We start from the raw sequence: 27,069 nt of genomic DNA, 5'->3' as shown, positions 1-27,069 counted from the left end.
CATTTGTTTTTGTTTTTGTAAGCACTTTGACTACAGTCATGCATCACTTGATGATGGGGATATGTTCTGAGAAATGTATTGGTACGTGATTTTGTTGTTGTGCAAACATCATAGAGTGTACTTACACAAACCTAGATAGTATAGCCTACTACAATCTATGCTATATGGTATAGCCTATTGTACATATAGCCTATTGTTCTTAGGTTACAAACCTGTACAGCATGTTACTGTACTGAATACTGTAGGCAGTTGTAACATAATGGTAAGTATTTGTGTATCTAAATATATCTAAACATAAAAAAAGTACAATAAAAATACAACATAAAAGATTAAAAAATGGTACACCTCTATAGGGCACTTACCATGAATGGAACTTACAGGACTGGAAGTTGCTCTGAGTGAGTCAGTGAGTGAGTAGTGAGTGCATATGAAGGCCTAGGACACTACTGTACACTACAGTAGACTTTATAAACACTGTACATGTAGGCTACACTAAATTCATAAAAAAATATTTTTCTTTCTTGAATAATAAATTAACTTTAGCTTACTATACCTTTTTACTTTATAAACTTAAAATTTTTTTTTTAATGTTTTGACTCTTGTAATAAAAGCTTAAAACACAAACATATTGTATAGCCATACAAAAATATTTTCTTTTTTTATATCCTTATTCTCTAAGGTTTTTTTATTTTTAAATTTTTAATTTTTTTTACTTTTTAAACTTTTTTGTTAAAAACTAAGACACACACACGTTAGCCTAGGCCCACACAGGGCCTGGATCATTAGTATCACTGTCTCCCGCCTCCACATCTTGTCCCACTGGAAAGTCTTCAGGGGCAATAACACACATGGAGCTGTCATCTCCTAAGATAACAATGCCTTCTTCTAGAATGCCTCCTGAAGAACCTGCCTGAGGCTTTTCTTGAGGAAGTGTTACTCTTTTTAGAAATATATCCATGGTGGTTTGCTTGGTTTGTTTCTTTTTCCTGAGCATAGATTTGCTTGTAAGCAGATAATGCACCATGAACATTCCTCTCTATTTCTGAAAACCTTTCAGTGTTGGGTCCATGTTTTCAAACTTTTTAAGGAGCTTGTGAAGTCTGCAAAAGATTCTGCCTAACTTTTCACTGTGAATTTTCTTGGGGGGTTCTTCTTTTTCTTTTCCTGGATTTTCCTTTTCTCTTGCCTTTTCTTCAGCTATGTGTTCCTGTTCAGTTCCAACAACTCCTCATTAGTCAATTCCTCAGGAATGACCTCTAGGAGCTCCTGGATATCATCCTCATGTACACCCAGGTTAAAGTTGTTTGCCATCTTAACCACAGCCTTGTTGATTTTTGCAACCTCCTTATCTTTGGCAAATCCTTTGCGGTCATAGATGAACCTCTTGAGTGTCTTCTTCTAGGTGTCATTGATACACTCCTTGGTAACATCACCCCAAGGTTCTTGTAGTCATAGATGTAGTAATCCTTACAGAATTGTCTTAGTGTCTTCCTCAGTTGCAGCAATAGCCTAGGCAAAGATCCTCCTCAGGTAGCAGGCCTTAAAAGCTGCTATAACTCCTTGATCCATTGGTTGGGTCAAAGAGGTGGTGTTTGGAAGAAGAAACACCTCTTTGATATTGGGATGAAGATCACCAATAAAAGGAGGATATCCAGGAGCATTATCAACAATAAGCAAAATCTTGGAAGGTATGTTATTTTCCAAACAATACTTCTCCATTTTGCTGGCATAGCAATTCAGGAGGGCATATTGGAAGAGCAGCTGGGTCATGCATGACTTCTGTTGCTCCTGTAGTGCACTGGCAGTGTGTGCTTATTGATGTGCTTGAAGCTGGGGTTCTCACTGTGCCAGATCACAAAGTGTTTCAATTTGTAGCCTGCAACATTGCCCCCAAGCAAGACTGTTATCTTGTCCTTAAAAGCCTTGAAACCTGGCATTGACTTGGCCTCCTTATGGATGACAGCCCTTTCAGGCATCTGTTTCCAGAATAGGAAGCTTTCATCCACATTGAATATTAACTCTGGCAAGTAGTTTTCCTCCACAATCAGCTTATCTAGAGTTTCCAGAAATTCTTCAGCTGCCTTCACATTAGCGCTTGCAGACTTACCACTCACTTTGACACTAAATAATGAATAATGATTCTTGAATCATTTAAACGACCCAGAGCTAGCAGTAAATTCAACATCATAGTTGCATCCAGCCTTTTCTCTCAACATCCAAAACAAACATTTTTCTTTGGCTGTGATCATCATGGTGCTGAGAAGGATACGCTCCTGTGTCTGGTCTTCAATCCAGGTCATTAGAAGTTTCTCCATGTCTGATATACGCCCTCCTCGAATTTTTGTTAGTCTCATTGTCTTAATGAAGCAGATTCTTTAACAGCTTCCATCACTTTTTTCTTGCTCTGTAAGATTGTAGCTATGGTGGAATGGGATATGCCTGACTGGCGAACAATGACCACCCCTGATTTTCTCCCTTTATAGTCTTTAATCACTTTTAATTTCATTTCCAGGTCAATCACTTGATGTGGCCTCTTACTGGCAAAATTAGCAGTGGATTTTGTACACTTAGGGGCCATGACAAACAAAACAACATGAGATTAAATCAAGCACAAGAGAAAATGATGCCACCAAGAGATGCAGTAAATACGAGATGTATGAGGCTACTGCTGGCGTAACACAGCATACTATTTTACAGTAAACTTTTTCATAAGTAGAAAGAATACACTCTAAAATAATGATAAAAAGTGTAGTATCGTAAATACATAAATTGGTAACATAGTCATTTATTATCATTATCGAGTATTATGTACTGTATATAATTGTATATGCTATATTTTATGTGGCTGGCAGCATGGTAGGTTTGTTTACAGCAGCATCACCACAAACATGTGAGTAATGCATCGTGCTGTGATGTTACAATGGCTATAACATCACTAAATGATAGGAATTTTCCAGCTCCATTATAATCTTATGGGACCACCGTCATATATGCAGTCCATTGTTGAACAAAACATCGTTATGCAGCACATGACTGTATGTCATCCTACTCTTATCTGGCCAGCTAGGTTTATACTGAGAAATCTGTTGACCCTCTTATGGGTGTTTCCTTGTATGTGATGAGTCACTTTTTTCTTGCTGCTTTCAAAATTCTCTCTTCGTCTTTGACTTTTCACAATTTAATTGTAAGGTGTCTCAGTGTAGACCTCTGTAAGTTCAACCTATTTGGGAGTTTTTGGGCTTCATAAGTCTGGATGTCCATTTCCCTCCCTAGATTTGGTAAGTTTTCGGCCATTATTTCTTTAAACTTTCTGCCTCTTTCTCTGATCCTTCTTGGACTCCCATATGCATATATTCTTTTGCTTAATAGTATGCCATAAGTCCTGTAGGCTTTCTTCACTCTTTTCATTGTTTTTTCTTTTTGCTCCTCTGACTGGATAATTTCAAATGCTGTCTTTGAGTTCACTGATTCTTTCTCCTGCTTGATCAAATGTGCTTTTGAAGCCCTCTATTACATTTTTTTAGTTCACTCATTGTATTCTTTAGCTCCAGATTTTCAGTTTGGATCTTTATTTTTGTGGTTTCTTTTTTTTTTTTTTTGTGAGGCAGACCAGCCCTGAGCTAACATCTGCCAATCCCCCTCTTTTTGCTGAGGAAGATTGGCCCTGGGCTAACATCCATGCCCATCTTCCTCCACTTTATATGGGATGCCGCCACAGCATGGCTTGACCAGCGCTGCATCAGTGTGCACCCGGGATCCAAACCGGCAAACCCCAGGCCGTTGCAGCGGAGCGCGCGCACTTAACCACTTGTGCCACTGGGCCAGCCCCTCTATCTCTTTTTGAACTGCTCATTTTGTTTATGTGTTGTTTTCCTGATTTTATTTAGTTGTCTATCTGTGTTCTCTTGCAGTTCACTGAGTTTCTTTAAGATTATTATTTTGATTTCCTTGTCAAGCAATTAATAGATCTCCATTTCTTTGGAGATTGGGGTTGGTTTCTGGAGCTTTATTTTGTTCCTTTATGTGTTGTGTTTCCTTAATCTTCATGTTCCTTGTAGCCTTTCATCTGTGTCTGTGCATTTGAAGAAGCAGTCACCTCTTCTAGCTTTTATTGACTGGCTTTGAGTAGGAAAGATCTTCAGCAGTCAGTCTGGTTAGAGATTCTGAGGTCTCTCAAATCTTTTTCATGAACACACCTGTTCCACTCCTCTTGCTCTTTCCTGGTGTGGAAGTCTTATGATTGTGTACTGCACAGAGCTGTGTGCCCCACAGAGCTGTCTGTGCCAAGTGCTAAGAGTCCCTCACTCCTTTTCCCTAGGGCAGTGCACCAAGATGCTGGGACAATGGGCTCAAGCTCCACTACTCTCCCCCCTGAAGGAGCAGTTTCAGGGTTGTGCACCTTCTCCCAATCCCATAGAGTCAAGCCAGATGCTGAGATCCTTGCTGGCAGTGAGTTCCACATGTTATCTCTGGGGGTTTGTGAGGCCATCATTTACAGAGGCACTAGGCATCAGCCACTGGAGTCTGTGGGCCCAGCCGGCTGGCTGGTGGGGTCCACTCCTCGGTTGCTGTAAGCCCTCACTCTTTTTATTTGTTTTTAGTTGTCATACCTATTCCCTTAACATTCTGAGTGGGGTGAGACAGAAGCGAGCTTCTTGGGCAGTGCCCCAAAAGGCTGGGGAAGCTGAATGCTCAATTCACTCTCTACTTCCCCCGTGGGAGAAATCATGGACCAAGAGTGTCCCTCCCAGTGGTGAGCTGTGCCAGCTTAGGGGGCCTCTGGAGAGGTGACACAGACAAAGTGAAACTGTTCTTACCCTTTTCAGTGCAGCTGCTCTTGGATTTTGTGTTCTGCTGGGATGCTGGGAAGTCTCAACTGGAGTCTGGTGATCTCATAAAGATGCTTTTGTCCATGGATGGTTGTTAAATCGGTTTTTGTCAAGGTATGAGGGCTGGGATCTCCTATTCTGCCATCTTGATGATGTCATCCCCAAGCATATATATATTTAAAATATTGATAAATACTACCAAAATTAATTCCTTGCACTAATAAATAATTTTTCCATTTCTTGAAAGTACTGGATATTATAAAAACCCATAAACTTAATATTAATATAAATCTTAATATTTATATTTACAGATTATACAAATATTTTCTATATTTTCTTTCTTTCTTTTACTAGGTTGATTGGTAGGATTTTTAGAATTTTAGCCTTTTATGTCTTATATTTTTCAATTTTTTTTCCAGTGTCATTTAAAGTTTAACTTTGCTTTTGGAGTCATTTACCATATAGAACTTTTACATTTTTATGTATTGAGTCTGCTAAACATTACCTTTTTGGCAGCATTGAAAATTCAGTTTTCTGACTTTTCTAATTTTTTTCTAATTGTCTAAAATTCTGTTTTAAACACCACACAGATAACACAAATAAATGAAGTTATCCAGGTGAGGACTGAGTGAACTAGAAAGTATATGCCCTATCAAAAAATAGCTACAGGCAATTGCTGCTGTGTATGATTCAGGCCCAGTGTTACCAAACTTACTCTTGAGAAACAAAGAGTTATTGGAAATCAGGTTTTAATGGAAATATTCCAATTGTTAAATTAGCAACTAAACAAAGTTTAAAAATATTGTATGAGGGCTGGCCCAGTGGTGCAAGTGGTTAAGTGCACGTGCTCCGCTGTGGCAGCTCAGGGTTCGCTGGTTTGGATCCCGGGAGCACACCGATGCACTGCTTGTCAAGCCATGCTGTGGTGGTGCCCCATATAAAGTGGAGGAAGATGGGCATGGATGTTAGCCCAGGGCCAGTCTTCCTCACAAAAATATATATATATATTGTATGAGTTTAAAAAAACAGTTACAAAGGCTGAATATTACTAAGGTCTCTTGTTAGTTTTTGTAATTTTTTAGTTTTTTTTTTTTTTTTTTTTTTTTTTGCTGAGGAAGATTTGCCCTGAGCTAACATCTGTTGCCCATCTTCTTCTTTTTGCTTGAGGAAGTTTCACCCTGAGCTAACATCTGTGCCAGTCTTTCTCTATGTGGGTTGCCACCACCACATGGCCACCGATGAGTGGTGTAGGTCTGCACCTGGGATCTGAACCCAGGGTGACCAAAGCGGAGTACGCCAAACTTAACCACTAGGCCACAGGGCTGGCCCCTCAGTTGATTTTTTTGAACATTTTTGGTAAGCAATCATTTAATTAGCAAATAATGACAGATTTACTTCTTCCTTTCAATATTTATAATACTTATTTCTTTTTCTTATCTTGTTGCATTTGTTAGGATCCTCAGAATAAGGTTGAATAGTAGGAATCCCAGTCTTGTTTCCAAGTCGGATGGTTCTTTGTTAATTATGTTTTTTTCTAGTTTGACTTACCACTTTTATAGTTAAATAAGTTATTGATTATGTAAATAATTTTTAAGAATGATGTGATTAAGGGGCTGGCCCCGTGGCGTAGCGGTTAAGCACACACGCTCTGCTGCTGGCGGCCCAGGTTTGGATCCTGGGCACGCACCGAGGCACCGCTTGTCAGGCCATGCTGTGGTGGCGTTCCATATAAAGTGGAGGAAGATGGACACAGGTGTTAGCCCAGGGCCATTCTTCCTCACCAAAAAGAGGAGGATTGGCATGGATGTTAGCTCAGGGCTGATCTTCCTCACAAAAAAAAAGAAAAAAAAAAGAAAAAAAAAAGAATGATGTGATTAAGATGATATTTATTGATATGATAGCATACTGTTTTAACTTGTGCATTTGTGGTGCAAGTGTGGATTAATTTAATAGACTAATTCATGAAACAAGTGAGCTAATGATAAATACAATTTTAAGTATATAATTATGAAGATGTTCCAATTTTTCTATAATAGAAAAATGCACTTTCTTGAAAGCCTGGTTGGAATGGATATGCCATTAAGATATAAAAGATTTTAACATATAGTTTGTTTGACAATGTTATTTTTACATAAATATATTCTGCTTAGAAAATAAAAAATAGTGAAGCTGACTTAAGGCCAATTACAAGGAGTTTCTGCATTAAGCTTTACAGAAACAAAATGTTTAAATTTGGGAGTCAACTGTTATTATAGAAAGTTCTAAGGCTATTATTTCTTGTAATGAAGTAAATACTTCTTAGATTATAAATACCATAAATACTAAGATGAAATAAACAAGTTACAGTATATTACATATGAAAAGCATAATGCTATTTATATAAATGTAAAAGCCACATAAAACAACTTTATATGCATATATTCAGTAAAGGGCTAGAATATGAACGAGAAGAATATACATCAAATTAATGGCAGTTATTGCCTTTGGAGAGAAAGGGAAGAGAATAGGAATGGAGAAGGAGGTACAAAGAGATCTTTGATTATATTTCTAATTTTTTTTAAGAGCAATTTAATCAAGTATAAAGATAACATTTCCTAAATCTGGGTGGTAGGTATAAAAACGTATTTTCTATTTTTATTTTTTTGCAGAATTAAAAAATATCAATACTCTGAGTGTAATGAATGAATGAGTCTATAGGTAGCAGTGTTTAATGCAGTATAATTACATGGATAGTTAGAATAACAATGTGGTATATAGTACAGACCTAGGAATTCTTGTATAGAAATAGCAATACAGAAGTTAGCTGTAGTTGACATAGAATGTAATGTATATATGATGTAAAAAAATATTAGTTTTAATATTATGAAATCATGAAAATGTAAAATATATATCTAATTGAACAATGTCTAGAGATGAATTTTAGCAAATAAAGTTCCTGTTAAATGACATCATAAAGGAAAAATAATCTCTAGTGCTCATAAGGCTTATAATTCATTTAATATTTCCTTCATGAAGTGTAATCAATCAACTAGAAGCTTTCAGTCCAGTAAAAAAAATGACACCTATTATTGTATTTGTGTCATTTTGCATTTGATGAAATGTTCCTTTATATCTTGGCCTACTCTAAATATGTGATTTCATACTAAAAAGCTTAGAAAACCAATGGACATTTTTTCCATACCATGACAGTGAAATCCAATAGTTTTTTTCCCCTAAATAAAAGGTTACAATATGTCAAATATACTAAAGTCTAGTGAGGGAAGAATCAGATTTTAATTCATGACCGATTTCCTTCAAAGCTGTGAGTTAACTTTCATATCCCAGATGGAAAAGTGAGTTGTGTAGCTGTGTGCCCTAGAATAGAGTATCAAATATTTAAACTTGTTTCCTCATCTATAAATTAGGGATGGCAATTCCCACTTCATAGAGTTGTATGAGAATTAAATAAGATTCTTTTTAGAAAGCTCAAAGTCATGTTTTGACTGAAACAATTCTTTGATAGTTTCAGGATCTTGAGTTATCTTATGGTAATAATGAATAATGAATAAGAAAATATTTTTGAGTTTTCTTTTATTCTAGTAGTTATACATTTGACCTCATTTATCCCTAATCTTAGATTGTTCCTCTTGTGATTAAGTGACATTTTGAATGAGAATTGGGTGAGTAGAGTTAGCAAATGTGTTGCACATATAGCAGGACTTACATTACACAGAATCAATGACACCTTGACTAGGAATAATGAGGAGCAGATTTAAGAAACATCCACTCAGCCAAAGGAGAAGGAAGATCCAAAATATATCCTTTTTACTCAGCTGAACCAATATTACATTTTTGCTATGTAAGTTACTGTAGACTTTTAATCTTAAACAATCACTCTAAGCAAATGTTAGATGCCACACTGACAGTGATGCAGGCAAATGAACCACTGTATTCAATTTAATGCCCAAATCATCCTATATAGCAACTTTAGTAAACCTACAAGGAACCATATGTATAGAATTACACAACATATAAATATTACTCTATTCAAGATCTTAAAATTATACAATCTATTTCAAAACATTTCCGTTTTTTCCCCTTGTATCTCTAACACCTTAAAATACTTTATGGGAATTAAGATAGCTCAGAAAATAAAGGCATTTTTTAGTTCTTATATGACAATTCATTAACATTTGACAAGAGGAAATAATCTCTTTGTACTTCAGGCATTCCATATGTGAAGTGGAATTAATATTAGTCTTTCTCTACCTCACAAAAATCCAAGTTATATATACTCTGGAGATAATCCATTAGCAAACACACTGAACTGTTACTATTAATCACCAAGGAATTGGTGGGGTTGGGCTGGGGTTTAGGAAGGGCAGACTTCAACTGTTTACTATATGCACTTTATTGCAATAAGAATAGATCTTGCTCAAAAAAATAACACTAAAAGCATAAAAGATTTGGGACAGAATATAACTAGAGCATTGAGCGCAGCTTTATACACACATATTATTCAGCTAGAAACTGATGTGTGCAATAGACATTATAAAAATAAAGAACAATTATGATTAAGATTTCCAAGTGCAGATTTAAAAAATAAAAGGCTGCAAGTCTCATTAGCTCCTCAGAATATGACCCTTTATTGTAGTAATCTTACATGAAAATGCTCAACTTTAAAAATTGTTCACACTGGGGCGGCCCCATGGCTTAGCGGTTAAGTGCGCGCACTCCGCTGCTGGCGGCCCGGGTTCGGATCCCGGGCGCGCACGGACACACCGCTTCTCCGTCCATGCTGAGGCCGCGTCCCACATACAGCAACTAGAAGGATGTGCAACTATGACATACAACTATCTACTGGGGCTTTGGGGGGGAAAAAAATTGTTCACACTTACTTGTCTTTAATTTCTCTGTTTTGTAATTTTCTTGGTGGATGTTTTACACATCTTTCAGTGGATTTTGTTTATGGCAAATGATAACATTTAAAAATTCTTCACTTTCTAATTAATTGTCAGTAGTATAAAGAAAAACAACTTATTTTTGTATATTGATCTTGTACCTAATGGCCTTTGAAAATTCACTTAATTGCAACACTTAATCTGTAGAAGCTTTTAGACTTCTACATACACAATTATGACATTTGCAAATATGTCAGTTTCATTTCTGTGCAATGGCTTATCACGTTCATATAGTGGAAGACAAAATTGTAAAGAAGTTAATTCTCCTCAAATTGATCTATAGGTTGAACGCAGTCCCGATCAAAATCCAGTAGGATCTTTTTTTTTTCGGTGCAAATTAATGTTTTTAAAATTTATATGGACATGCAAAGGGCCAAGAATAGTCAAGTCAATCTGGAAGAACTACAAAGTTGGAGGGCTTGCACTACAGATATAAAATCTTATTATAAAGCTCCAGTTTAGTAAAACTGTGATATTGACAAGCAAAGAAAAATATACCAATGGATTGGTCACCTGATTTATGATGCAGGAAAGGCTAGTCTTTTCAATAAGTACTGCAGGATCACTTGGATATCCATAGGGAGAAAAAAACAAAAGACAAAAACCCTGGCACAGTCCACTTCAGCAGCCCAGGTTCATGGGTTCAGATCCTGGGCGTGGACCTACACCACTCATCAGCCATGCTGTGGTGGCGAGCCACATATAAAGTGGAGGAAGACTGGCAACAGATATTAGCTCAAGGCTAACCTTCCTCAGCAAAAAACAAAACAAAACAAAACAAAGAAAAACAAAACAATAAAGCTTCAAGAGGCTAACAGAGGAGAGTTATCTTCATGACCCTGGCGAATAGGCAGAGATTTCTTAAATAGAACACAAAAAGCAATAACTATAAAGGAAAAGATCAATAAATTACACTTCTCTAAAATTAAGAATTTTTATTATATGGTACCATAGAGTAAAAAAGCAAGTGTAGTAGACATAGTATATTATGCCATTTACAATTAACTACTTTTTTTGAAGACTCTTTATTCATCCTAATAGCTGCTAGTAGTTGTGTTTTCTTTTTGAGCAGAAAGAATTGTAGAAGTGTTAGAATACTGAAAAATAAAAACTGGAAGCTCACACTAGTGAACCAGTAAGAACCAACAAATTGATTTATGTGACTACTAGATTTGGTTATTATAAAATTTCTAGTGGTATGAAAAGAAAATAACATATTTTATCAAGTAATTAGAGTTTGATTGCCACGTTTAAATTCTCCTTTCAGGCCGGTCCCGTGGCTTGGCGGTTAAGTGCGCGCGCTCTGCTGCTGGCGGCCCGGGTTCGGATCCCGGGCGCGCACAGACGCACTGCTTCTCCGGCCATGCTGAGGCTGTGTCCCACATACAGCAACTAGAAGGATGTGCAGCTATGACATACAACTATCTACTGGGGCTTTGGGGTAAAAATAAATAAATAAATAAAATTATAAATTCTCCTTTCACTTCCTGATATTTCTTCACTTTAAATGAAGGATGAATAGGTTATTTTGTTTAAGCTGAAACCCCAAAATGACAAGTCACCCACAGTTGTTTTGAGCCCATGAATAGTGACAGAGTCTGTTTTCTTTCCAGCCCAGAGTCCCTGGTCTCAGCTCAAGCTTGCAGGAGTGGTGGACGGGCAGGCTTGATGCTGAACCTCCACTCTACACCTAGTGTTTTCCTGTAATAAAGTGGATAGAAAGCAAAATGTCACATTTCTCAGACTTTCTTGAGGCTCGAGTTCTGGATGCGATTTAGTTTCAACCAAACAGATGCACCCATAGAAGGCAGAAGTGAAATGGAGGATGTGCTAATGTTGGCAAGCAGGCACGAGGTTCATAAATGGCAAGAGGCATGGTACAAAGCTTCTAACATGGTATGGATTGTCTCAGGACAGCAAAATACTGTAGAGGACCAGCAGTAGAGTGGCTTCCTGATCATGGCACTCTCCTGATCCTTACCATATTGGTATACTTTGGGATTGAGTGGTTTCCTGAACTTAGAGGAGAAGTGGCTCTCTAGGTTGAACTGGTTCTGCAGTGTGCCCTTTGGAGTTATTCCTCAGAGCTCTGTCAGTTCTCAACAATTCTATGCTCAGGTTAATATTTTGTTTTAAAAAAGTCCTCTCTTGCTTAAACAAATTAGAATTAACTCTGTTCTTTGCCCTTTAGTGGACCATAACACATTAATACATTAAACCTTAATATATTAGATAATGGTGATGGTTCTGAGGTGGTGGTGGTGGTGGTAAGGACATTGTCCAGAACTGTGAAGGGTCTGTGATTTTACCCTACTTGTAAGCTACAAGTTAGCCTGCCAGTTTCATGGATCCTGGCAGAAGCCATGAGACTTCTGGATTACAGCTAAATGACTTTCTACTAACAAACAGTACAGCAAGGAGCGTGAGCTTCACATTTGTGTCAGTTCTCCTTGCCCCCCAAGTCCAATGAAGAGTGGCTCAGGTGGGTGCTGAGCATGCAGTGGGTTTGCATCACAGCTGAGGAACTCCAAGTTTAGAGTACTTGAATCTTTTGAGCTCAATCAAATGTGCCCAAGTTTGCCCCGGAGGGAGACACTATCTTTATTATACTGGACAGTAAACAAACCTGCCTTCCTCTCAAGGGAGACAGTATCTTCCAAGGCTGTTCACTATGCAAATCTCCTTGGAAAAGATAGTCCAGAGCAAAAGCTGTCAGAGCCTCTGCTCATAAACTATGAGAAATGCAAGAGACCCATGGAGAATTGTTTCCCAAGAGACTTTAGCCAACTTTTCATTTTAACTATAAGCACTCTTATTTTAGAGCCAAAACCAGGTTTTATCTTTTAAAAATTCATTTTTATCTAGTCATGGAATTTAACAAACATTTGTATACAGTCGGGGACTAATTTATAGCATAGTTTCTATTCATTTCAGCCATGAGAAAATACCATAGCAGTCATTATTAAAGGTATCCATCCATAAATTACTTTTATTTCTCATTGAATGAGCACAGAGTCATTAGCATATTAATAACAGATATGTTTATTATTACATATCCATCAGTGCGGCTTTCAATACCACTTGAAACATGCATATCATCCTAGAGACGAATCAGTTTTCCAGTGCTTCTTATTTGATACACATTACTGCAAAGCCATTATAAATTACTGAGGAGGTATTTGGTTAAAAAAATAAACAATAAATCATACTGCCCATATGAATCAACTCTTGTTATTGGACAAGAGTGTAACAGTATTTATCTGGTAATTCCTATGTTAACTGGAAAACATCACAGATGTATTGCCACAATTTTCTTTTATATTGGTGCAACCTTCTATATATTTTGCAGAGTTTTATAAAGTCATTCAATATTTTAGCAGGTAGCTTGATGCAAAGATTGTACTCAATTTATGAAAGTCCAACAAACTCTAAATATTTAAAATTAAACCAATTATCAATGAAAAACCCACTGACACATAATTTTTTGAAAATATGTTTTTTGAAATTTCTATATTTAGTCATGGCAGTAAAATAATTCTCTCAAATTAAGGCACTAAAAGGGCAATGCAACTCCCATTGAAAGTGTTCTAAGAATAATTTACATTTCAAACAGTGCATACATTTCTTATATGTTTGTTAACTTAACGTCTTTATCACTTAAAACCACAAAGAAATACATTATACAATTACAGAAATGATGTACCCCACAAAATGCTTTTAAACTTGGTTCTTTTGTACAGTTAGTTCCTAATGTCTTTAGTAGTAAAATAACTCAATATGGCTTGGCAAAAATGCATAGATTAAATGTAATTTTTTTTTTTTTGCCTTCTCCTATTCCCCAGTCTACAAACTTGCTGAAACACATACAGTATTTTGTAAAGCATAATGTAAGATATTTATTCTCCATGAAGTCCACCACGGGCAACCAACAGTAAGGCTTTTAAATTCTACAGTGAGGGCACTGAAGTCAAGTGATGTCACTGCTTTCTTAAAATAGTTTTGTACAGTCTTGCAAGAGCACAAAAACTGAAGTCATTAAAAAAATTTTCAGTTGTCTCATTTTGAGATATTTTCTTTACTCCTTCCACGAGCTGATCTTGATAGTGATGGCCATTCCACTTGAAAGTGAAAGTCCCTTCCTCTCACTCATATGAGGAAAACTGTGTTCTATCATGATTGACAGGCATTTTCTTAGAAATTCAAAAAGGCAGCACCTTTTTAAAAAAATATATCTAGCTAAGCTTTTCCCCAATTGTACTTGCATTACATAGTAATAATTAATCTAATCTACCTGTAGGCAAACCCGCAATAAAAAAAAAAACCCTCAGTGTACTTTTGTGCCAAAGCAAGGACAGAATAACAGCAATCTTAACCCTGAAGCCTGTGATATTTGTGTCAAAGGAACAGCCTGTCTGCTCTGCATGGTTAAAGAAGCCTGGTTTATCAGGTAGCATCCAAAATGATTCCACAAGGTACTAGGTCACACGGTTAACTGTTGGGGGACATAAAAGAAAAAATTGTAATTTAATAAATATATTCAGTTTAAAAATAGAAGAAATAAAAGTTGGAGGAAGGTAAATATCCATTATCTTTATAATTAATAATTAACTAATACACAAAATTTAGAAAACAGGAAAAAGGAAAAATACACAATATTATCTCCTTTTTGCTTCTACTCTATTTCAAACACATTTTTTTTAACAAAACTATCATCTAATTTTAAGTAATTTTAGATCTAGCTTTTATCCTATACACGAGAGGGCTGATATAGGATTCTATAGACATAAGTCAGGAGTGAGGCGGTAATACACTGGAGTAGTAGGGCAACTGAAGAATACAGAAGATAGAATGGATATGAGTCATTTCAAAGAATCAGACTTGGTTAATGATAATAGGCAGTGAAGAAATAGGATGTATTAAAGATGGTTTTAAGCCTGCTTCGAAGACTCGGGTGACATTAGCAGAGACACAAATCAGTGTTAGGTCTCAGCTTCTAGATTCAAATACCCCTCTTAATATAGGGATTATATTCCAGGAAAGTTGATATTTGGTCCAGGAGAAAAAACATAGGCTTTAGAATTGGATGAAAATGGGTTCCAATACTGACTATGCCAGTAGGCTGGCTGTGTGACCTTGTGTAAGGTGCTTAACTCCTCTGAGACTCATTTACTCGTGCAAAATGAGAACTTGATGATATCATAACCTCTCTTCAAGAAAGCGTTTAATTATGTCTTGTAATTATTTACTATAGGAGATAAATATTTTTGAAAAAATTCTATGAAAACCAGTTAAACCAAAAAGGAAAAAGGATACTTAACTGGGAAGTTTATTTGTAACACTAATGAGTAACAATAAAATAATTTTGATTAAAAAAAATCTATGCCAACAGTTAAAAGTAAAGAAGAGATGAGCAAAGTTTTATATGAATCTATTTACATTAAAAAAGGGGTAAAACCACAAGTTGTTTAAAACATTAAGAGCTAAATATGTGTCATGTGTACCAACCAATGACATTAAAATTTGACATGGAACTAAATAAATACGACATTTATAAATATTAACTTCTAACAGGAATCAGCTAAACTAATTTGTAAAGTTATTTCAAGTCATATATAAATACCTAGCTACAAATGATGCCCTCTACGGGGAAAAGAACAATTAGATTTCAGGTTTTAATAGGTATTATCTAATCACATTCATATTGTTAAAAAGGTTAACATATCAATCCTTACCTAGTTTTTCCCGATGTATTTTTGACCACTTTCCGGAAAGACTGATTTGCAGTGGATCTTGTAGAAAGCGTTCGAGGGGATGCACGAACAAAACCAGATGGTGGATTCTTAGGGATCTTCTTTACTAAATGAGTTACCCATTTTTTTTGTTCATCCTGAGAACATGCTAACAGCAGCATATCTCTTGCTGATGTTACATCATAACTTACTATGTTAAGGAAAAAAGAGTACAATTAAAGTCATATAATATCTAATAAAGCCCTACTGAATGCATAATTTTATAGGTTCTTAAAATTTTTACAGATTTATTATGCCTAATTAAGTTTGGAAAATATACCTTCTGCCTTAATTTAATTACAGCTGAAAATTTAAAAAGAAAACATTAGTCATAAACTAATAACGAAATTAAAGTAAAATCAGAATATAAAAAAATGCAGAAGTGAAACAAATAAACATATTTCTTTTTTTTTTTGTGAGGAAGATCAGCCCTGAGCTAACATCCGTGCTAATCCTCCTCTTTTTGCTGAGGAAGACCGGCTCTGAGCTAACCTCTGTTGCCAATCCTCCTCCTTTTTTCCCCCAAAGCCCCAGTAGATAGTTGTATGTCATAGCTGCACATCCTTCTAGTTGCTGTATGTGGGGCGCAGCCTCAGCATGGCCGGAGAAGCGGTGCGTCGGTGCACGCCCAGGATCCAAACCCAGGCCGCCAGTAGCAGAGCGCCGCACTTAACTGCTAAGCCACGGGGCTGGCCCCCAAATAAACATATTTTTAGAACACAAGTTTCTTATCTTAAAATAGCTGTAGCCTATATTCTTCCCCTCAAGCTACCTCTGCTAAACTAGAAGGCATTTTGTCTATGATCCAGCATGCTGGTCCAGGCAGTGAAAATCAGACAAAAAGAAAACAAGCAGGAGATAAAAACTCAAGGCAGAATATAGTGGAACTTATTTATAGCTCTTCTCAACAATTCAGAATAGTTTCTCAGTGGTACGTTTTTTGACAAGGGGGTAATTCTCTTTAAAAACAATACGTTCAAAGATAAATCTGTAACTGTGAAATGATAGCTACATGTTGCTCCATCAAGTGTCAAAATATTACTTCTTATAACCTCTTTTCAACTTGCTATAGAAAAATGTTACACTTGAAGAAGTTATTTTATTGGGACTTAATTCTCTAATTTGTTATAAGCTGTAAAAATAATTTTCATGCCTTACCTTTACATGGAGAAATTAAGTCCTCTTTCTTATCTAAGTGATCTCTGTGGCACTTAACATGGCATCTTCGACATTCTAGGGCAGGGGGTGGCTTAAAAACATGCCAGAGAGGTTTGGCACAGGCCTCACAGTTGGCAGGAAAGTGGTAGAGTGTAGGAATGAACTCATGGCCTTTGTGATTTTGAAAATTAGTTTTTTCAGCTTGTTGTACTGGTTCCATCTCTACATCTTTTCTACATTCACCTTCATTTGCATATAGTATCTATATTCAGAAATGGTACAAGGAAAAAGATAAAAAAAGATCTTAATCTGTACATACAAATTTTAAATGTATAAAAAAGCATTGGTGTATTTACATTTACTTCACAAAGTACACTTAGTACTTAGGTAAACGATCTTCTGAAGTTATAATTTCAGATTTTTACCTGGAATATTTTAGGAATTTCTTCCGTTTCAGCTCTGTACACATCTCCTTGGGTTACAGGTCGAACATGAAACAATTTACTAAAATGAAAATATGATATAGGCCATTATAAAAACTCATTTACAGCAAGAGACATATCATTGAAGAGGACATGGATGTGGCAAATAAGCACATGAAAAGATGTTCAACATCATTAGTCATTGAAGAAATGCAAAATTAAAATCACAGTAAGTATCACAGTAAGTATCTGATATATCTATCAGAATTTTCAAAAACAGTAATAACATCAAATGCTGATGAGGATGCAGAGAAACTAGATCATTCATACAACTATAGTAGAAATGAAAATTGCAGAGCCACTCTGAAAAAGAGCATGGCAGTTTCTTTTTTTTTTTTCTTTTTTGTGAGGAAGATCAGCCCTGAGCTAACATCTGCCCATCCTCCTCTTTTTTTGCTGAGGAAGACTGGCCCTGGGCTAACATCCATGCCCATCTTCCTCTACTTTATATGGGATGCTGCCACAGCACGGCTTGACAAGCAGTGCGTTGATGCGTGCCCGGGATCCGAACCGGCGAACCCCGGGCCGCTGCAGCGAAGCGCGTGCACTTAACTGCTTGCGCCACCGGGCCAGCCACTGCTTGGCAGTTTCTTACAAAACCAAACATATGCTTACCATATGACCCAGCAATTGCACTCCTGGCCCTTTATTCCAGAGAAATGAAAATTTACGTCTATACACAAAATCTCATATGTGAATGTTCATACCAGCTTTAATCATGATAGCCCCAAACTGGAAACAACCCAAATGAATGGTTAAACAAACTGCGGTGCACCACACCTTAGAATACTACTCAACAATTAAAAGAAACAAACTACAACTTGGATAGGTCTCCGAGGAATTACACTGAGTGAAAAAAGCTGATCCCAAAGGTTACATACTATTTGATTCCATTTATATAACAACCTTGAAATGACAAAATTACAGAGATGAAGAAAGGTTAGTGGTTGCAGGAATTAGGGAGGGGTGGAGAAAGGGCATTTCCTGTGGCTATAAAAGGGTAGCATGAAGGATCTCTGTGATGGAACTGTCCTGTATTTTGACTGTGGTGGTGGATACAAATCTACACACGTGATAAAGGCATACAGATTGGAAAGAAAGAAGTAAAACTATCATTATTTGGAGATGACATGGTTATATACATAGAAAAGCTCTGTAGAATCCACCAAAAAAAAACCCTATAAAACTAGTAAGTGAATAGCAAGATTAGAAGATTCAAGGTCAATACATAAAAATAAATAGTGCTGGAACAACCAGATATCCACATGGGAAAAAAAAAAAACTAATCTCAATTGCTGCCTCTTACCAAACACAAAAATAAATTTGAGATCAATCATAACTTAATTGTAAAACCTAGACCAACAAAGTTCCTAGAAGAAAACATAGAATACCTTCAACAACCTTTTGGGCAGGCAAAAATTTTTTGGACAGACTGAAAAAGGCAATAATCCTTTTTAAACATGATAAATTGGTCTCCATAAAAAGACAATATATGGGACAGGCCCCGTGGCATAGTGGTTAAGTTCGGCGCACTCTGCTTTGGCAGCCCAGGTTCGCGGGTTTGGATCCCAGACACAGACCTACACCACTTGTCAGCCGTGCTGTGGCGGTGACCCACATATAAACTGGAGGAAGACTGGCACAGATGTTAGTCCAGGGCTAATCTTTCTCAAGTAAAAAAGAGGAAGATTGGCAACAGAAGTTAGCTCAAGGTGAATCTTCCTCAGCAAAAAAAATGACACTGTAAAGAAAATGAATAGGCAAGCCACAGATTGATAAATATTTGCCCTACATATTTCTGACACAGGATTTATATCCAGAATATATACAAAACTTTTACAAATCAATCTTTAAAAGATAAGCCACCCAATTAAAAAATGGGAAAAGACTTGGATACACTTGACTGACAACACCAAATGTTAGTGATGTGGAGCAACTGAAACTCATATTGCTGGTGAGTATAAAGTAGTATAACCATTTCTGAAAACTATTTAGTAGATGTTTTAAAGGTTAAACACAGATTTACTCTATGACTCAGGTTTCTGCTCCTTGAAACTGACCCACGAGAATGAAAACTGAAGTGCACAAAAAGAACATTCATAGCATTCTTATTTATAATAGCCCCAAACTGGAAACAACTTAAATGTCCATCAACAGAAGAATGGATAACAATTGAGATATATTCATTCAGTGGAATATTACTCAGCAATAAAAAGAACAGACAATCGATACATGTAGCAAAACACTATGCTGAATCAAAGAAGCCAGGCACAATAGAGTACATACTGTATAATTCCATTTATATGAAGTTCTAGAATAGGCAAAACTAATCTCAGTGACAGAATTATCAGATTATCTCTCTCCTTTTTTTTTTTCTTCCTGAGAAGGGGAACAAGTGAGCTTTCTAGGGTGATGGAAATGTTCTTGATCTTGTCTTAGGTGGTGATTACATGGGTGTTTACAATTGTCAAAAGTCACTAAACAGAACATTTAAGATGTATGCATTTTATTGTATGAAAAATTACATCTCAATAAAAAGATAAAACAACCTCTCATCAATCTAAAAAGTATTTAACTTAGTTAAAAGATGATATCTTTCATATTAGTGTTTATGTATTACTACACTTAAGTGATCATTTAAATTATTACAACTATGCCTTTTTAAAAAATTGGGAAATAAAATATCAGTACTCTCTGGTCCTTGCTCAATTCTTTTTACATTGTAACTGTAACTGGCTCCACAAATGTTTAATTTCAAAGGAATGGCAACACTTTAAGTTTATATTTCTCTTGAATAGCACTCAACACACTTCACTTTGAATTCATATTTTGTTGCATATGTTTTACCTTTCCTTCTACTAGTCTGTAAGTTCCTTAAATTTGGAAGTGTCTTACTTATCTATACAATGTTATAAATGATAACACAGGCAGTAGTGCTTAAGAAATGGTAGAATGAAAAGGAAAAAAACCTAAGCTCATTATAGGCCTCTTTGACTTATTATTAAAAAACGATATATTTACAGTTCCCTTTTAACAATAACCAGATAATCATATACTTTTTGAGATGCTCTCTGAACTTAAAACCAATAAACAGTTGAAATCAAAAATTTGTCTTTAGAATAACTGAGTCAGGTATGCAAAATTTTTCCTCTCACATTTTGCTAAAATAAGGTTTAATATAAAGTTATTATTTAAATTTGTTAAAGAGAAAAGTAGATAACATTGTTTAAATAACAACATATAAACTAAATTATAAGTCTAAAAATAATTATAAGTTAACACTTATAATTCAATCAAATGCAACTTACTCTATGTCCAATACCATAGATGGATTGGATTGCTCTTTATCTTGCTCATCGTTATAGAACAAAATTTTTTTGCTGCTTACCACAACATACTGAAATGAGAAAAAGGGGGGAAGAGGTATAGAGCAACATTAACTTGGTTTAAAGTGATAAGCACAATATTTGCCATCTATGTCTAGATTATATTGTATTAATCTAAAACCAATGCTAATAATAGAGCAGTTAATCTAAGTTCTATGCTTCAAAAGTAAAATATGTAACAAAATATCAATTAGAAAAAATGAGGCATATGGTACCTGTTTCTTCCAGCCATATCTTTTGATATTTCCTCTATTTGGTATTGAAAGCCAACCTTCAATTCTTGACTCTACAAGAAACAGAATATATAGAATTCAGTCTTAAATGGTAACAAAAGGAAACGCTATTACAAGTCGTCTGGCAGCATGCAGCAACAGGCACTTGAACACAGCAAAATGAAGAAGCGCTGCAATTTGCTCTTCCATGCTGCAATCACACAAATCAACTTTAACGGACACACAAATACTGCAGAAAAAAATCCCAAGCCACTTTTCCCATAAAATGAACATTTAGTACTCAGTTATGAAAGTATGAAGTAACAACAATACCCTTAAGAGCCAGGCAAGACTGGAATGGATTGCAGCTTAAATGGGATATGATACAGAAGACTTTAAATATCATTTAACACTCATATAAAAATACTTAGCAAAAAAAAATTATGCAGCAAGTGGAACAAATCAGAGCCATGATTTACACAAGAAAGAGCAAGCAAAAGTACAGAAGTATCCTATTACTCACAGAAGATAAGAATAGAAGATAAATAAATAAGGAATGCAGGCAGAATCAACTAGATATAAAGAATAAGAGACAAGCATTTTATCTGTTTTCTCAACACAATATTCTGAAAAACTTTTTGGGAAAACACTCATAACAATTTCAATAAAATTGTCCAAATTTGGTCGGGGGAACTTAATTTTAGTGGTAAGTCCAATTATAATTCTTATCAAACTAAAGAGGTGTAAATAAAGCCTTTTAAGTTTATGGCACCAGAATTTAATAAACAGTAAAAGAACACAGAATTCAGCTGGTCAACTGCTAATATTTCACCAGTTTGTGCATATCAGAAATTCCTTGACTAATTCGATGAAGGCATTTTATAATTATTATTATGTTTAAATATAATTAATGTTTACTAGAAAATCTGAGGGAGAAAGATGATTCCACTAGAAATTGTTATTTTATGTCAGGTTATAATAAAGAGCATTTAATTAAGTGTTTTCTGTATCTATCTCACATATCTGAAACAAAAAAAAAAAAGAAAAGTAACCAACTTTAAAGTACAATGCTATAATGTGACAGATTATACTATGGCTCAAATCATGACCCTAATGTGAATACATATTGCCTTTCTCCACATAACTTAAAAGCTGTAAAACAGCTCAGTCTTACAGTAATAGTAACAATAATAGGTAACATTTATCAAACATTTATTATTTGCCAAGTGCTTTACAAGTAATAACTTACGTATAATCCATGTATAATCCCATGAATATAGGCCATTATATTCTTAGGAAGATAGGATAGGATAGGTTCTACTATCATCCTCCATTTACAAATGAAGAGACTAAGGCTTAGCGAGGTGAACTGACTTGCCCAAGGGTACTCTATCAATAACTGTCAAAGCTCTAGGGTGACCAGGCAGTCTAATTTCTGAGCACAACACTATTCAGTCCTTTAACAAGCTTTGCAGTTAACTGAATAGGGAGAAATGTTCCTGTTCCACCTTCTTCAATGTACCTAATGTCCTTTGCTTTTGTTATTTCTCTTTATCTAAATTGTAGTTGTTGTTAAAGTAAAGGAAATAATGAGAAACTTCAGTTCAAAATGATCCCCCTCTTCTCCCAACTTTTTTCTTAGCTGCTGTTATTTAGGTCATCAATAATTATTTTGTTTCCTTAGGCAGTTCCTTCATAAGTTTTGTGAGAGTGGGGACCATATCCTAACACTTTTTTTTAATATACATCTAGGCATCTGACATACAGAGTATGTACTTGATAAATATTTGTTGATTATTTTGCAATTCTTTTTTCTGAATTAGCCAATTAAAGTCATCCTCTGTAAATAATGGTTATAATTTAAACACCAAAGACCAGTTTTATATTAAATAACATGCAGAAGGCTGCTGATCATTCACAAATATTCTATCTTACAAAGCAAAAAAGTTATTGCTAGAAAAATTTCCCTTTAGTGTGCCAAAAATTGCAGCTCTTACTCCTAAGTCTATTTAATACCAGTAATTCCTCACTGAAAATAAAAGATGTGAAAGGCATTGAAATCTTGACATTTATACAAAATTGTGTATGCCAAAATACCCTTCCCCCTCAGTTATTTCTCTATGAGAATAAATGCCAAAAATATTTATGCTTTCTGGCTGTGGGTTTGGATTAACCTGCCAGTGTTTTCTTTAACATATTTTCTTTTCTCTTTTTTTTTTTGTGAGGAAGATCAGCCTTGAGCTAACATCCATGCTAATCCTCCTCTTTTTGCTGAGGAAGACCAGCTCTGAGCTAACATCTATTGCCAATCCTCCTCCTCCTTTTTTTTTCCCCCTCAAAGCCCCAGTAGATAGTTGTATGTCATAGTTGCACATCCTTCTAGTTGCTGTATGTGGGACGCGACCTCAGCATGGCCGGAGAAGCGGTGAGTCGGTGCGCTCCTGGGATCCGAACCCGGGCCGCCAGAAGTGGAGCGCGCGCACTTAACCGCTAAGCCACGGGGCCTGCCCAACATATTTTCAATGAATTGTTGTATGTTACGACTTTATCCGTCATTTCAGTGTTCCTACGGAAATTTTATATATCAAAGGCATTTTATGAATCAAATAAAGCCAATTTTATATTTGCTCTAATTTAAATTAACTGAAGAAATCTGGAACTCACAAAAAGGTGATGAGGACATGTGAAGGTTTTTGCCAATTTAAAACAATAACGTTATGGGAGAGAATTTTAGTTTTTCCTTCTGGCGACCTCCCTTCAGAAAAGCAGGTGAACTAAGCTCAGTGATAAATAAAAAATACATACTAGCTTCTCTTCTTTCCTCCTTTACTTACTCCTGTCTTAGATGCAAGTTAACATACCAGATTTTTATATATAGATACCTCCGTTAAAACCATGACCACTTGTGATCTAAGCGGTAATTTGAAAGTATAATGCTCTAAATTCCATCTTTTATATCACAAACACAGAAAATAACTTCTCCAGGTAAATAAAAGAAACTTTGAGGACTTCTAAGTCTAGATTATCATCAATAACATACTACAGAAGTACAAAAACAACTTGGCTCCAAGTTTTATATATTTGTAGAGCAATTTTAACTTACAAAGAAATTTCAATGTGTATTATTGCAATATCAGCAATTGACTTCTTTACCCAAATAAGAGATGGAGAGGCTAACTATATATACATCAATATCCAATACAGCCAATTTAAACATCAAAGCTAACCTCTGAAGACTACCAAAGTTTACTTGGATAAACATATACTACTTAAGAAACAGAGCTAGAGAACCATTCCAAAATATCTTAACTATATTCAAAAGTGATATAAAAAGAGAATGAAATCAGTGCTCAAGAATTCCAAGGCACTTATTATCTCCAAATCACTGATTAGATTTGGGCAAAGTCAGAAACTCTCACATACTTAAATACTGGGAAACATACCAAGAAATCTACCATTTACAGGTTTAAGTTACGTAGTGTGAGGTCAAGCCGGATGGAAAGAGAATGATGTAGATAATTCATAAGAGATTAATGAATATTAATGGAGTGCTGATACCAAATGTTTTTCTTAATGCTTCATCTACTTTTACATTCTTTTCAGATTTTTAGGTCAATAGTTCCAAAAGGAGGAAAGAGAAAGAACAAGGAAGGAGAGACGGTTATCATGTAGCCTTTTCGTCATCTAGGCAACAGGCAAACTTCAACCCTAAGGGTAACATTGATCTTTACACAGTGTGCTAGGCCACATTCTGCCACAGAACCAAAAGGAGGGTGAAGACACAAGAGAATGAAAGGGACTTGAGAAACTTCAAAAGGTTATAAGTCAGAGGAGTAACAATTTTTTCTAAGCTTTTTAGAATTGGGAAACTTAGAGGAGAGATTTAATCTAGTTAGTGATGAGATGCCCACTGAGAAGATTATAGAGGCTGAGCTCTAGATGTACAAGATAACTAAACGAGAATCTTCATATTAAATGATGAAACCTAAGAGAAATAATGAAAGTCATATTATCAGTTCATCTACCCAACTACTTAAAAAAAAATCTCAGGCCAGCCCCGTGGCTTAGCGGTTAAGTGCACGTGCTCCGCTACTGGCGGCCTGGGTTCGGATCCCGGGCGCGCACCGACGCACCACTTCTCCGGCCATGCTGAGGCCGAGTCCCACATACAGCAACTAGAAGGATGTGCAGCTATGACATACAACTATCTCCTGGGGCTTTGGGGGAAAAAAAAAAAGGAGGAAGCTTGGCAATAGACGTTAGCTCAGAGCTGGTCTTCCTCAGCAAAAAGAGGAGGATTAGCACGGATGTTAGCTCAGGGCTGATCTTCCTCACAAAAAATAAATAAATAAATAAATAAATAAAAGATTAAAAAAAAAATCTCATTGAACTAAAAACATGATCCATATTTCAAAAGGTCCTTATTTTAACTGCTGAGTAAATGTATTCTATTCAGAGTCCTCCCTTTTTAAGCCTGTAGTTTAAATTCATTTATTAATTTTCTAAACTAAATAAAATTAATCATTGCCTTCACAAAATCTTTCAGACACTTGAATGATACATAACTCGCTCAAATTAAGAATGATTATCAAAATTCTTTAACAATTCTTCGTAGATATGACTGCAAAACCTTAACTTTATTTGCCAGAGCCCATTTTTAAGCATCTAGTAAATGGGACATTTAGTACAGATTTTCAATTTACTAGCAACTGACACACAGAGAGACAAAATAACACTGATAAAGATCATCCATTAATTTCTATCTCCATTATGAAAGGGTTCAGTACTGTAGAGATCTTTTTTTTTTTTGTGAGGAAGACTGGCTCTGAGCTAACATCTGTTGCCAATCCTCCTCTTTTTGTTGAGGAAGATTACCCCTGAGCTAACATCTGGGCCCATCTTCCTCCACTTTGTATATGGGACGCACCATACATGGCTTGATGAGCAGTGCGCAGGTCCGCACCTGGGATCGGAACCTGCGAACCCCAGGCCGCCAAAGCGGAACACGCGAACTTAACCACTATGCCACCAGACTGGCCCCTGTAGAGATCTTTGTATGTAAAGTTTCAAGATTGAGAACACCGTAATACAGAAAGAGATACCTAACTGGTCTGCTTTTATAGCAATGGAGAATGGTCACCAGAACCTTTTTCATCACTTGGTTTGAACTTTGAAAACCTTAAAAACAAAATCTCTGAAAATACACAGCTATTCTAAGTAATATACTTAGAATGGAGTCAGGAGAAACATTTAAAAATCTCTTTGGGGCCGGCCCCATGGCTTAGTGGTTAAGTGCGTGCGCTCCGCTGCTGTCGGCCCAGGTTCGGATCCACTTCTCCGGCCATGCTGAGGCCGCGTCCCACGTACAGCAACTAGAAGGATGTGCGTCTATGACATACAACTATCTACGGGGGCTTTGGGGGAAAAAAAAATTAAAAAATAAATAAAAATCTCTTTGCTGACTGACTCCTAAGTGGATTTATTAGGTCAGGATTCTGAAATCTATATAGATTCCTAACCTAAGTCTGCCAATCAAACCATCTGGTGATCCTTTGAGTTTAGCCTTCCTAAACAAGCCAGGATGGAAGACTAAACTCATTACCTTCCTCCTCTTTATTTATTTATTTTTTTTTGTGAGGAAGATCAGCCCTGAGCTAACATCCGTTGCCAATCCTCCTCTATTTTTTTTGCTGAGGAAGATCGGCCCTGGGCTAACATCCATGCCCATCTTCCTCTATTTATATGGGACGCCCCCACAGCAAGGCTTGACAAGCGGTGCATCGGTGCACGCCCGGGATCCGAATCTGCGAACCCCGGGCCACCGAAGCAGAATGCACGCACTTAACCGCTTGTGCCACTGGACCAGCCCCTTTCCTCCTCTTTAGAAGTCCCCCAAACTCATCTTTCAATTCAAATCTTCGAAATAGCATTCACCAATATTAGATCTCTGAAATGTTTAACTTAATACAAAGAAAGCCAAGGCACACATAATAAGACATTATAAACTGAGTTAAAAGGAAATGGGTGGATAAAGACAAAAAATCTGGTCAGGCTATTTAACCTATGCTAAATAGAGTAAGAATTCCTTTACTAAATAACTCGGGAAATATTTTGGAGTTAACGAAGGGGGAATCTAATATACAATTTCAGTTCAACAATTGAAAGAATGTAGAGGCCGGCCCCACGGCATAGCAGTTAAGTGCACGTGCTCCACTGCTGGTGGCCCGGGTTCGGATCCCAGAGTGCACCGATGCACCGCTTATCAGGCCATGC

At 36.3% G+C, this 27,069-nt stretch overlaps 1 protein-coding gene across 3 annotated transcripts in view; it reads right to left on the bottom strand.

Annotated features, from left to right (window-relative positions):
* Nucleotides 1-12,738: 12,738 nt before the first annotated feature.
* ROCK1 (Rho associated coiled-coil containing protein kinase 1) overlaps nt 12,739-27,069 on the bottom strand; it is a 150,005-nt gene continuing 135,674 nt past the window's right edge. For all 3 annotated transcript variants that reach the window (XM_058556841.1, XM_058556842.1, XM_058556843.1), the window contains exons 28-33: nt 20,800-20,870; nt 20,507-20,595; nt 17,142-17,220; nt 16,717-16,978; nt 15,502-15,709; nt 12,739-14,261 (exon numbers count right to left, since the gene is read on the bottom strand). In XM_058556841.1, coding sequence (XP_058412824.1) covers nt 14,258-14,261; nt 15,502-15,709; nt 16,717-16,978; nt 17,142-17,220; nt 20,507-20,595; nt 20,800-20,870 — 713 coding nt within the window. In that variant the 3' untranslated portion in view covers nt 12,739-14,257. The remainder of the gene's footprint in view (nt 14,262-15,501; nt 15,710-16,716; nt 16,979-17,141; nt 17,221-20,506; nt 20,596-20,799; nt 20,871-27,069) is intronic.

This window comes from Diceros bicornis, chromosome 16, assembly GCF_020826845.1.
Source record: "Diceros bicornis minor isolate mBicDic1 chromosome 16, mDicBic1.mat.cur, whole genome shotgun sequence".
NCBI lineage: Eukaryota > Metazoa > Chordata > Mammalia > Perissodactyla > Rhinocerotidae > Diceros > Diceros bicornis.
The sequence above is the reverse complement of the archived record's forward strand: the minus strand, read 5'-3'. Positions and strand labels throughout refer to the sequence as shown.